Source organism: Arachis hypogaea, chromosome 3, assembly GCF_003086295.3.
Source record: "Arachis hypogaea cultivar Tifrunner chromosome 3, arahy.Tifrunner.gnm2.J5K5, whole genome shotgun sequence".
In the NCBI taxonomy this organism is placed as follows: domain Eukaryota; kingdom Viridiplantae; phylum Streptophyta; class Magnoliopsida; order Fabales; family Fabaceae; genus Arachis; species Arachis hypogaea.
In genome coordinates, this window is record NC_092038.1 from 4,953,135 (window position 1) to 4,966,365 (window position 13,231).

Below are 13,231 nucleotides of genomic sequence, written 5' to 3' on the forward strand. Positions count from 1 at the left end.
ATTCCTTTCATTTTAAGTGCCATTGTTTCCATATGAAGGTTGCATGTGAGGTGGAACTCCAGATTTATCTTTTTTAAAATGGGAAAGAAAAAAATCTCAATGGATAAACATATTGTAAAATATCTTGATCATCCATTATATGTAAGTACTTTTTTTTCTATAAAATTATTTATAATGTTAACATCAATTATAAGCTGGTTAAATGAACTTAGCACTGTTATAGAATAAACGTTAGTTATAATAATAGATTTGAGTATAATAAGTTAATGTGAACATAATAGATTTGAGTATAATAAGTTAATGTGAACATAATAGTTAATCTAAATAAACTCATGAGTACTCTGTTTTAAGAGTTTAGTGGCTTTTTTATTTTTTTAATCATTTTTATCGATATTGAGATAGTTATTATATGTTTACATGATAATGTTTTTATATACTGATAGTATTATTATGGAGTAAAAGTTAGTTAAAATAATAAATTTGAGTGTAATTTATTAACATGAACATCATAGTTAATGCAAATAAATAAGTGAGTACCTTATTTTTAAGAGTTTAGTAGCTGTTTTAGTTTTTTAATAATAATAATAATTATTATTATTATTATTGAATTAATTATATGATTAGTGATAGTGTTATTATAGACTAAAAGTTAGTTATAATAATTGATTTGAGTATATAAAATTAATATGAACATGGTTATTAGTCCAAATAAACATGTGAATATCCTATTTCTAAGAGTTTAATGGCTATTTTATATTTTTAGTTATCAATTATTATTATTATTATTATTATTATTATTATTATTATTATTATTATTATTATTATTGATAATGTTATTATAGACCAAAAAATGAAGTTGGTTATCATAATGGATTTGAGTGTACAAATTTAATATGAACATGGTGGTTAGTCCAAATAGAGATGTGAGTACCTGTTTTTAAGAGTTTAGTGAATATTTTATCTTTTTAGTTATTATTATTATTATTATTATTATTATTATTATTATTAATGCTATTATAGGCTAAAAGTGAAGTTAGTTATCATAATTGAATTGAGTGTACAAAATTAATATGAACATGATAGTTAGTCCAAATAAACATGTGAGTACCCTGTTTTTAAGAGTTTAGTGGCTAATTTATTTTTTAATTATTATTATTGTTATTATTATTATTATTATTACTATTATTAATAGTTACAGGTTTACTGATAGTGTTATTAAGTTTTATTAGTTATTGTTATTACGGTTGTTATAAATCATTTTTAATAGTTTTACTTCCAAGTGCATTTTCATACTAATTAATATTGATATTGTTTTTATTGTTATTATCATTATTATTTTAACAGTTATAATTATGTGTTGATTATTTATATTAGGTTCTAGAGTAATTGGACTGAGACACTTATATGCTCCAGAATCATATGATCGGAGAATAGAACCCTATCTAAGAGTTGCTGGCTTTTACAATGTGTCCCAGATATCGAAAAATACGGCCCTAATAAATGCTTTGGTAGAACGGTGGAATCCAGTGACTCATACGTTCCATCTCTCTATAGGTAAATGTACTATCACTTTAGAAGATGTAGCTTTGATACTTGGTCTTCAAGGAACTGTGCTACCAGTTACAGGACCAACCAACAGTAATCACGGATCCATGGTGCAAGAATGTCTGATGAACTTTGGAGTTGCCCCAACAGCGAGTGAATGCAGAGGTAGCTTTATCAAGCTAACATGGTTGCGTAATGTTAAGCATGGCATAATTTTGAATTCTCATGAGGCTATGGAGCATTATACCAGGTGCCACATTATGTCGTCATATGACTCGATCGATGGCCACCATCATATGCCAAAGAGTGTTGCTCACGGGGAATCCGATCTAGCCAGCGAGTGTATGCCTCACCCCAACTGCGCAACCTTTGGTAACGGATTTCGTATTCATCCATCGTCTTAGAATAGCCTGGACAAAAAGATACAATGAAAACACACAACGATAACCACCATTGGAAACATAACCACAACATGCATAAAATATTATATAGAACACATTGTTAATTACCTATGTTCACCACAAGCTTTTGCATGAACGGTGCCTTGAACTTTCTCAAGAAGTTTGATGCTATGTGCCTAATGCAAAACATGTGTCTGACTCTTGGTGGCTCCCATGCTCCATCACAACGAGAAACTGCTGACCTAATAGACTCGTGTCGATCAGAGATAAGTCCCACCCCATCCTTCGTCACCACATGGGTTCGCAAATGACGAAGGAAAAAGAACCATGCATCTGATGTCTCTCCCTCTACAAGCGCAAATGCAATTGGCACAATATTGTTGTTACCATCTTGAGAAACTGCGACCAACAACGCTCCTTTATATTTTCCATACAAGTGTGTGCCATCTACCTGTACAACCGGCTTGCAGTGCCTAAATGCTCTTATACATGGGTAGAAACTCTAGAAAACTCGATTTAGAACCCTGACATCCTGAGCCAATTCATCCCCGCGATAGCAAGGTAACGTTTCACATTTGACAGCCTCTATCAATGGCTTAATTGCATCTGCAATAGTGTCTGAGTCCAACTTCGAATGATCTTGAGAAATAGTGGCTCTAGTACAAGTATGGCTGCCATTATATCGTCTAATCTCCCAACAATACTTTCTTCGCATCAAGCTAACCCTGATAAGCCAATCACAGCTTTGCCCATATTGCACACATTTCGCGTAAAATGTCGTCGGCTCAGACTCAAAAACCTGATAATCAACACCTCTGTGAATGGTATAATCTTTAACTGCCTTGATCACAGCCTCTCTAGAATTAAATTCCATCCCTCTGACAAATTCACCATCCTTGACCACAGGTGAATCTGCAATAACACCGCCAACCCATATTTACACGGTGCATAATATTAATACGCAAACATAATATTTAAAGTACTAATCCAAATACGGTGTGATGCAACGACAAACCTGCATTGGCATACTCCGGAAATTCTGGAGCATTCATGGCATCGAGATCTAAAGCGCGCATGAAAGACGGTTCTTCGAATGGATGCTCACTTGCTAGTGCATTTGGGACGTCTTCGACGTCCGACTCAATGGTGCAGTCCTCTTGTTCCTCATCTGCATTCGGATCAACGAAATCGTAATTTCCTTCATATTCCTCTTCGCTGTCACCGTTATAACTTTTCCCATCGAAATCATGATCATATTGTTCCACCGTATTCGGTAATTGGTCAAACTCCATGTACAGTTGAATAACAGATACTCGTGATTGGGCTTGATAGTAGATTGAGAACATCTCTTGCAGACTTGTGTCATCATTGATGCACATCGCATGAAATTGAACGAATCCACCAAATACTAATATAGGTCGTCTGTATAAAATATTTGTCACTCTCTTTGGCATGTGAGGATCTATATTCTGACAAATATAACTCTTAAATTCTTCGAACGACACCATAAAAGAAAGAATAGATATACAAGGATTATTACACATAAATATCACACCTTCAGCTGTTTCAGATAAAATTTGCCCATTATAATAAATTTTAAAATTAATATTATTATTCATTTTTGTGATCACGAAAATTATATTTCTATTATAATTTTTAACACGAATTAACGAAATATCACAGTATCAAAATAAAATATTTATATAACTAAAATAAAAAAAAAAAATTTACCCAATAACAAACAACAAAAAAAATTACTTGCACACAGCAAAGAAGAGAAACAACAAAAAGAAGTAGAAGTAGAAGAAGAGCATTAGAAAGAAAAAAAGAGATTGAGAATTGCAAGACATTATATTCACGTACGCATTCTATATATAGAGAAGTTAATAAATAAATCGTTAGTCACGTTTACGAATTAAATAATTTTAAAATAAAAAAAAATGAAATCGGCACTAACGATTTCAGGTTTCATAGGTTCAGAAATTACTTTTGTCCTACTTGAAATCGTAAGTCCCATTTTCTATATTTTTTGTCCTATTCAAAAATCGGTAGTCTCATTTTCACAGTTTTTTGTCCATTGTGAAATCGTTAATAACGATTTCTTGTTGTATTTATTCAACTCCCATATCAATGCATTACACTAAACTAACATAATATCTCCGTATTACACCTATGCTTTGATAATATCTAAAAAATTTAGCCTAAAAAGGGACTCCAACAAAATAATAAACATGCTAAATTAATGAATTTTTTATTGATAACATTTTTTTCAAATTTTTTTGTCTGTGCCCGATTTCTTTATACTAAATTAATAATTAATTCTATTAAAATATTTTGGACAATTTACCTATTTAAATAAACTGCTAACCAAAATTACCAGAATACACATTATGCAAACTGGATACCGAAATACATTTTTTTTCTAAACTATATAAACTGCGACAAGGGTATCGCAGTTTACAAAATGCACGTAATTCATTACAGGAGTGTCGCGGATTACGTTGGTGAAGAACCATCACATAAACCGCTACAGGAGTGTCGCGGTTAAAGTGTGTTTTTTATGCATGCATAAACCGCTGCAGGGGTGTAGCGGTTTATGCTTTATAAAGACTTAGTTCATTTTTCATGGAGGATGAGTTTTTTGGATGAAAGTTTAACTTGTGTATAGCGCAACATAGGTTGCTGCTTTGATTTAATTGAAATTAGTTTGTTGTACTCATAGAATTATCAAGAAAATTATATCCTAGAGAGAATCACTAGTATATAGAGAATCGATCAGCAAATACAACTTCACTTAACATTAAGCAAGACTAAAACAAAACAAGAACACAAACAAGGAGAGAAAAATGCAACATAATCCTGACGACCTAAAGACACCTATGTCTTGGCACTGGGGACGGATCCTCGATGAGGACAAGTCCAGCGAGTGTGTCCTGTCTGTCTGCATAGCCCACATCGCTTTGGCTGACCAGCATCGGCCTCATCCATGGTGTTACGGATTCTTGTTGGCCTCGGTCGCACTTCTTTAGCACGTCTCATGTTAGGATCAGGGATGATAGTAGGACCGGCATACGGTGGCCATAGACCCTCCAGAATAGAGGGCAAAAATCCCATCCGGTATACGCTGAATACCTTACTCATGGTATAAACATCATGGACGTACGTAGCCCAGTCTAACCGGGACTGAACACAGCATGCAATCGCATGGCAGTAAGGGTAATGGAGAGCCTGAAAGTACCCGCAGTCACAGATGCGATCTTTGAGGAAACCGATACGTCCCAAGCGAGAAGTTACCAGTATGAGTCATCTCAGCCACGGTATACTCAGACTGATGTCTGTCAAACAGAGTAACTGTGAAGCACCTCGCATCTTTCAGGTTGCGCTCTATCGCCTTGACCAGGGCCTGGCAAAACCGTTGGCCTGATCCCAACTGTGCCTCTGCCGTCTGCCCTCAGACGACAAAAAGCTCTGCTAACCTCCCATATGTGGATTTGACAAATGCAGTTACCGGAAGATTCCGTGTCCCCTTCAGTACAGAGTTAACACACTCGGATATGCTCATCGTCATGTGGCCGAACCGTCTGCCTCCATCCTAGTGTTGAGTCCACTTATTGTACTCCAGCCGGTTGGCCCAATCACACATGGCCGGATTTTCAGTCCTCATAATATCAAACCAGTAGTCAAACTCGGCCTCAGTCTTCGTATACGCCGCATTCACAAGCATCCGCCTTGCATCCTGACCCTTGAAACTGAGAGCAAAATTGGCTGCAACATGTCGAATGCAATACGCTTGATATGCATGAGGCAGTTTTCAACCACTGTCTGGTGCCTCCAGTGCATCCTTAATGCTGTTGTGTCTATCAGAAATCACCAGAATTCCTTCCTGTTGGGTCACATGTTGACGCAAGTGGGATGAGAAAAAAGCCCACGACTCAGCAGTCTCCCCCTCAACAAGTGCAAACGCAACTGGCCAGGCATGTGTGGGCTCCGTTGTACCTTCTAACCTCCCAACTACCCTTGCGATGCCGAAGTGCAACGTGGATGATCCAATTGCAACCATTTCCAAACTCCTTGCATCTCCCAACATACTTCAGATGATCAGATTCCATTACCTGATACTGAACTCCAGGACGAATGCTATAATCCTTAACACTCATCACAGCTTCCTCCTTAGTCTGGAAAGATTGACCAATTTGAAATTTTCCAGAAGCATTGCCCTCGTGTAATCCTTGGTAGCCGAAGGTGTGTGGATCATCTTGTTGTTGGCTCACTGCTTCCATATTCAGCGTCGATAAATGCGGCGGTTGTTGGTGGGACCCAAAACTGCATGGCCCCTGAGGTGCAGGTGGGGGCACTGGAGTCTCGTCCTCACTATCTCCTGATATGATCAGGCTCATTGTCCGAATCATAGTCCCGCATCGCTTCCTCAACGTGATCCGGCTCACCACTCTCAACAAGACCAGTAATCAAACCGGGTGACCTATCTGCCGGTGCTAGAACAGGTGGAGGTACAGGTAGGAGACACCTGGGTGCAACGACAGACATTGAAGTAGAAGTGCCCCCCACTGTCGTCGACTGAGAATTTGGCGCTGAAGCCTCGAAACTTTCCAAACGATCTTCCAACTTGGCAAACAACTCGTGTATTCTCACCCCCGAAAAACTCTGCCGATAATGAAATAACACCCCCATGTCTTCATCCGACCCGATGACAAATGTTTCATACTGCACACCACTGAACACAACCGCCATCGGAATCTTGTAGAACACCTTCTTCACCGATTTGGTCCCAGCTAACTTTACCTTCTGCAATATGTTCCTCTTCAGATCCGACAAAGTATCAGTCGAATGGATAAAAATGCTCAGCGATTCTTTATCCGTGAACTTAACACCATGCCTGTTACTTTTTTTTTTTTAATTTTACCAGAACAGTGGACTAAAACCATCAAACTTTCGTCTCTATCCATTTCAGAAAGTGTGAAAATGACTCTCTTCAAATAACCCACTCTTTATCTTGGTATTTATAGGCAAAGTTTAACAGCATAAACTGCTACACTCCTGGAGCGGTTTATGCATGCATCAAAAACACACATAAACTGCGATACTCTTGTAGCGATTTATGTGATGGTTTTTCGCCAACGTAATCCGTGACACTCTTATAGTAGATTACGTGCAATACTTCTGTCATAATTTACATAATTTAAAATAAATATATTTCGACATCTAATTTATATAATGTGTATTATGATAATTTTAGTCAATAATTTATTTAAATAGGTAAATTGTCCAAATATTTAGGCACAACAATGTGCAAATTGCTAAATTTGTCATAGATGTTTGGCAAACTTCAACAATTATTTTTTGGCGCTTAGTACAATAGTACCTACTGGCGACCTATCAAACGCAATAAATTAATCTTTAAAATATATAACCGTGAGTCAAAATGATTTTATAGCATGTCACTAATTGACGGTTCACTATTATATTTTCAAGGGTCAATTTAAAACATTTCATCTTCTAAAAATTAATTGAGATAGACCTTAATCATTTTCACTGTTAATCCAAATTATACATTAAAAAGAAAATGGAATGAAACAGAAATTAGTACAGTACATACTTTTTATTTTTTTCATTACATAACAAAATAGAGTGGGGCCATTCGAACCCTGTACAATAATTTTATTCATTTGGATGGAAATTATAAAGTGGCCACAATTACGACGCGTAATTTGAAACATAGGAGAAATAGAAAAAAGCAATGGATGGAAAAAGAATTAATTAAAAATAATTTGAAGAGAGAGAAGGAATTGTTGGAACTTGGAAGGAAACAAATAAAAAAGCGCAGGTGGATGGGTCCCACGGATTCATGTGGCTGAGGAAAGAACACCCAAAAGAAACTAAAGCTACGTTACAAAAATTCCGACGGCTCGGATTGATTCCACGAGCCACAGAACCAACGTACTATGAACATCTCAACCGTCGATTTCGTTTCACTAAACAGTGACAAGTTTTTAACACTGTAACGTTGCTCTTCATTTTTTGCTCCTCCTTCTTCATCTAATCATTATTATTTTTTATTTATGTTACAAAAATTTATTATTATCTCATCTTCGTGCTTCTCAGTGGTTCTTTTTTGCTTCGCCGAATTCGCTTTTCGGCGTCTCAGAATTTCGAAGGTAGCTTCGAACTTCCTCGTTCTTTTGTTCGAATGAATTTATTCTTCTAGTTGAGTTTTGTTGTTTGGTGAATTCTGTTGAAGTTCAATTTGTTTTTGCTGCTTGTTTAGGTTTGTTTCTCTTTAACGGAAATTTTCAATCGTAATGAAATCTTATACACTTGAAATTGATGCTGGAATTTGCGTTTTCTGATGTATTTTATAGGATTCAGTAGGTTTCTGGATTAGATTTAACTTTCTTCACGTGATGGTGTAGATTGAGTTTGTTTGTGTCTGCAACTCTGCATGCGTTGGTTTTCTTATTCTTTTGATGAAGTCTAGTCTGATTTGCAGGGATCATGAATCCGGATTTTGAATTCTTCTGTGGCTTGGTTGTGTTTGTGAGTTCAACATATTTTGCTGTGTTGTTCTTGTGTATGTATGTTTGTGTTACTGTGTTTTGATGAATGCTAACACGCAGGTCTCATGAATACAGGTCATGAACATTACTTCAGTTTGGCTATGTTTGTGAGTTGAAGGTAGTGTAGTGGTGGTGGTCGGTCAGTGATGACGCCTGACGATATTGGACAAGCATGTCATGAAGGTGAGGGGGTGGATGCTCATCAGGCGATAAACGGTTACCACTCAGTGTGGATGTCTCATTGGCTGCACACAGATTGTAGGTCAGCACCCACGAATCGGAACCATTCAATGTTTGGTTGTGGAGTTAAAGAAGTCAAACAAGACAGTGGCTCTGAACAGCATGGTTTAATTGGCTGTTCAGATGTTGTGGTTGATAGTTCTGTGCGTCCTGGAGCATTAGGAGAAGTAGGCAGGGGTGCAAGGGTTACTTCCATCAATGAGACTGAATATGGAAAATCAAAGAAGCCAAGCATTGATTCCAAATCATTTCCTATATTCAACGTTTCTCAAAAGACTGAAGGAATTTTGTCGTTGAAGAAGGAACATGATAGTCTTTACCATGGAGAATGTATAAAGTCTGAAACTAAATCCTGCTCTGAAGATGACAGTGTTTCTCCTAATGGAACTGGCATTCATGTGCCATCAGCATCTGCACATCATCCTCCTAGAACTGAAACATCAGTTAGAGAGCATTGGTTGTTGTCTCAAGGAAATTTACCTTCAGGTCTGTTGATGAAATCTCCAAATGCAGTTGAACAGAAGAACATAGATGTTTCAACATCACTATGGAATGAATTTGTAAAATCAGACTCTGCCGTTGTGCCAACTGTGTGTGACAAAGGAAAAGGTTTGATGCCTGCATTCACATCTGGACACCAAAAAATATACCAGTCAAGCTACAATGTAGCAACCCAGGAGCATATCACCACTACTAAATATCACAGTTTTTCTTCTCTTTTAATCCATGAGAAGAAAATGAGTAACCTGTTAGACCCGCATAGATCTTCCTTTTCAAGATGGATTCAAGATGGTATTGCTCAGTTGCCGCACAACCCCGGCGTTGATGACAATGATGATGAATTGTGTTTTGTTCGCCATGCACACCACAACATTCACAATCATGTTGCTGGTGCAAACATTACAAATCAGACTGCTTCCTTAAAGTCAACTAAACCTCAAGTTATTTGTGGTGAAAGCTCCCTGCAATTGCTTCATGATGGTGAGAGTGTGAAGACAACTCACCATTTTCTTAACTCTGAAGAGACTGATGCTAATTTATCTGGCAGAGGTCAATTCTTTAGAGAGGCAATAGTGCCTTCCAAATTCAAAGGAAATTCTGTGAAGCTGGAAACTCTGGGGGGCTCCATAAAGAGTTCAGGAAAGGAAAATGTGCGAGATCTCAGAAGTTCAACAACCCTGAAGAATGAATCATCTGCTGAAACAGATGCCATGGACATTCATGCTTTACATGAGAATCACCTTCAGGGTATATAGGCATACTCTATCCATTATTATTATTATTATTATTGAAAAAAAAGTTAGCTATTATGGACTAATTTAAGCAGAAAATGTTCTATTTTCCATATTTTGACTCAAGTTCAATTGTAACCATTTCTGGCAATTTTATAGCTTTAATACTGTTTCTGGCTAAAATGCTGAAGCTTGTTCCCTTTTGCACAGGTGATGTTCCATTGCAAACAAACAAGGTAATAATCCCATTGCTTGATCTTTTTGATACTGCGGCATCTGTTTTTCATCCATGATGCTCTTGCTTAAGCATTTAAAAATTTTATATTGTTACCCTGCTTTTCATGTTCAGCTCCACACATCATAGTCTGCCTTTCGATTGTCAATTGTAATGAATGTTGTTTGATATCATAAGGCCATGCAGCTAACAGTACTGTTCTTCATATCTAGACTTGGATACAAACACTAACTCACCCACTCACATCACATGTGATATCTGTATATAAATTTTAAACAATCAGTTCCTAAATTCAATAACTATATCATATCTCGAGATTGTTGTACCAATCTTATTGCAGGTGATTGAATCTGATACTATTTTAAACATTATTAAAATTTTGAATTTTGTAGAGTTCCAAGGATATTCAAAAGTCACCCAGTTCTCAAGTTGCAGTAACTTCAGCCAGTGAGAATAACAAAGCTAAATCAACGAATATAGAACTACTTGACATAAACCAAGAGCCTTGTGAGGATCAGACTATGGCAAATCCGATAGTTGATAGGGAGACTAGTACATCTAGAACCCACAGCCTTGGTGCGGAACATTTTCTTCCCGATGCAGACGAGCACGGAAGGTCAATATCTGGCAATAGTTCTTTGGGTCTGGATTCTAGCAGCAGATGGGTTAAACGACTCAAGTTATGCAGAATGGGTTCTGCATGTGGCACTGAAAGTGTAAACATTGGAGAATGTTCTTCACATGAAAAAGTAAATAATACTTTGGGAAAAGCTGTGGAAGGTACTGAAGCTAGCAAGGAGCCCAGAGTTGTAAATCATGCCAAAGAGCAGATGGTACCGGATCCACCTACAGCAGTATTAACAAATGGCAAGTACAGTTTTACAGAAGCGAAGAGAGATGTCGAAATCACACTTTCACATCCCTGGATTCAGAGATGGAGTCACAAACATTCTGCATCCATCAAAAAGAGGCACGAATCAGTGGATCCTCATGATCCAAAGTCTTCAAACATAGCGATAGAAGAGATTCAAAAGGAGCAGTTTCCAAGCATTGCTGCTATGGCACTAATGGGAAAGGCACTGAACTGTTTGAATCCATCCAAGGTTATGAAAAAGGGAACGGTGACAGTTTGGAATGCGAAGGGATTTTGAAGTTGTTGGCCACCAACCTCTCCTACAAAATCTGAGCAGTGCATGCATAGAAAGATATTGTATATGGGAGCATGCATTTTTCTGTTATATCTATCTTGTGTTTATGGGAAGTAAGTTGTTTTCATCCAGGGTGAGGAGAAATGTCTTTACCTCCCACGCCATATTTGGAAGCTATGCTTGCGTTGACACTTTTACCTGTGTTAAGGTTTGATAGAATATAATGCTGAAGAGTTTGAATAATAGTTTCCTCACTGTGGAATGGTTTGCAGCTTTTGGAGGTAAAAGTAATTTAAGGCTAATTACCTTTCGGATTATTTTTTTTTTCTTAAAAAGCCTTTTTCAGATATTTCAGATTGTAAATAGGTGGGTTATGCTAGGAAGGAACAATGAAAATGTAAATAAATAAAAGGTGGAAAACTGTGTGGTTTGCACAATCTGGTCCAGGATAGAAAAAGCACACTCTATATTCTTGTTACTTTATTATATCCATGAAATTGTTCCCAAGTATTTTCTGGTTTTCATATTCTTACGGAATATAACACGTATAACGAGACTTCCGTTTGCATCCCTCCTTTTCGTATCAAAGCAAAGGGGTTGATAGATGCAATGCAACCAGTGAATCATAGGAGAATCGTCGGCACTCGGCACCTTCATTATTTAGGCATCAATGTTAGTAGTAAACAGCAAAAAGCAGAGTGTCTTTTTTCTCTTTCTTTTTTCCTTCACAATTTTTTAAATTTCTTTTTTGTGGTTCAGAAAAGGTGGATCAGAGTTAACGAAAATGCTAAGTGGAATTCTTTGACCCTGACTACTTTACAGATGGGTGTGACCCCTACTCTCTTGGAGGCTGCACTAAATTAAATTGAAGTGTTATATATATATATATATATTATAAATTTTAATTGTGCACGCTGCATTATAAGAGTTTGTTTTATTTTATTCTAAACATATATATAGATATTTTGATTTTTTACTATATGTTTTAAACTGTTAAGTAAAAAAAATTTTTGCTACAAAAATGAATTTTATATTAAAAATTTATAACTGTCCAATAAATTATTGCATATACAAAATGAGATTCCTATTTTCAATATTTAAACTACCTACCAGACCAATGAAAGGCAGTGTACAAAATAACTGTATATAATATACTTAGGTATTGCAAATAATGAAATAAGTTAATACTATTTCTAGTATTAGAATCACACCACATCTACTGCACATGTCGACAAGTTGGCGGTCCAATTAGCTTAGTTTTGCCATGTGGCACTTTGCTGACCTTCCAAACTTGCTGACGGTTGGTCCTGGTCTAAGCAACCATGTATGTGATTATGGTTGCTATCATAGGATTTGACTCTTCTAAAATAAGGAATTCTACTATCAAGAGGTTTTCTGGGAAGAAAATGAAAAATAAAAATAAAAATAAAAATAAAAAATTATTAAAAATAAAATGATATATTTTCTTAGACAAATTTTTTATTATCTACAAAAATGAATCTTTATCTTTTCATAATTTTTCTTTTTCACTATAGCATGCATCTAATTAAAGATGGAAAAAGAAAACTCATTTATATTGCAATTTGTACTATTTAAAATTTGTAAATTTTGTATCTGCATTTTTTAACGGGCCTTTTAATCCATACCATTTAACTAGCTAAATCTGCAATTTGGGAGACTAATTTATTCGTATACTTTAAGTACGTATATTTTTTGTTTGGACAAAATGTATTTAGTTATTTACATACATGAACTAACAACACATGCATTTAACAAACATTTTCTAAATAATAAAAAATTAATTTTAAATAATAATATTACGTCAATTACAAAATCTAAAATAAAAGAGAAATGATTG

General features: G+C 36.0%; 2 protein-coding genes across 5 annotated transcripts; one reads left to right on the plus strand and one right to left on the minus strand.

Moving 5' to 3' along the window:
• Positions 1-2,046: 2,046 nt before the first annotated feature.
• Positions 2,047-3,325, minus strand: LOC140182864 (uncharacterized). The gene is made up of 3 exons (XM_072230476.1): positions 2,962-3,325; positions 2,470-2,858; positions 2,047-2,397 (listed from the first exon to the last, which is right to left on the minus strand). Exons 1-3 carry the CDS (start codon positions 3,323-3,325, stop codon positions 2,047-2,049), a joined length of 1,104 nt encoding a protein of 367 aa, XP_072086577.1.
• A 4,610-nt stretch (positions 3,326-7,935) lies between these two features.
• On the plus strand, positions 7,936-11,810 carry LOC112788995 (uncharacterized). Of its 4 annotated transcripts, none has more exons than XM_025830691.3 (5): positions 7,943-8,119; positions 8,452-8,498; positions 8,594-10,006; positions 10,201-10,226; positions 10,618-11,810. In XM_025830691.3, the coding sequence occupies exons 3-5, from the start codon at positions 8,665-8,667 to the stop codon at positions 11,374-11,376; spliced, it is 2,127 nt and encodes a 708-aa protein (XP_025686476.1). In that variant the 5' UTR covers positions 7,943-8,119; positions 8,452-8,498; positions 8,594-8,664; the 3' UTR covers positions 11,377-11,810. The 4 variants fall into 4 exon arrangements, with proteins under 4 accessions (XP_025686475.1, XP_025686476.1, XP_025686477.1 ...); XM_072226231.1 differs by having other exon boundaries at positions 7,985-8,119; positions 8,579-10,006; XM_025830690.3 differs by lacking the exon at positions 8,452-8,498 and having other exon boundaries at positions 7,936-8,119.
• Positions 11,811-13,231: the final 1,421 nt, after the last annotated feature.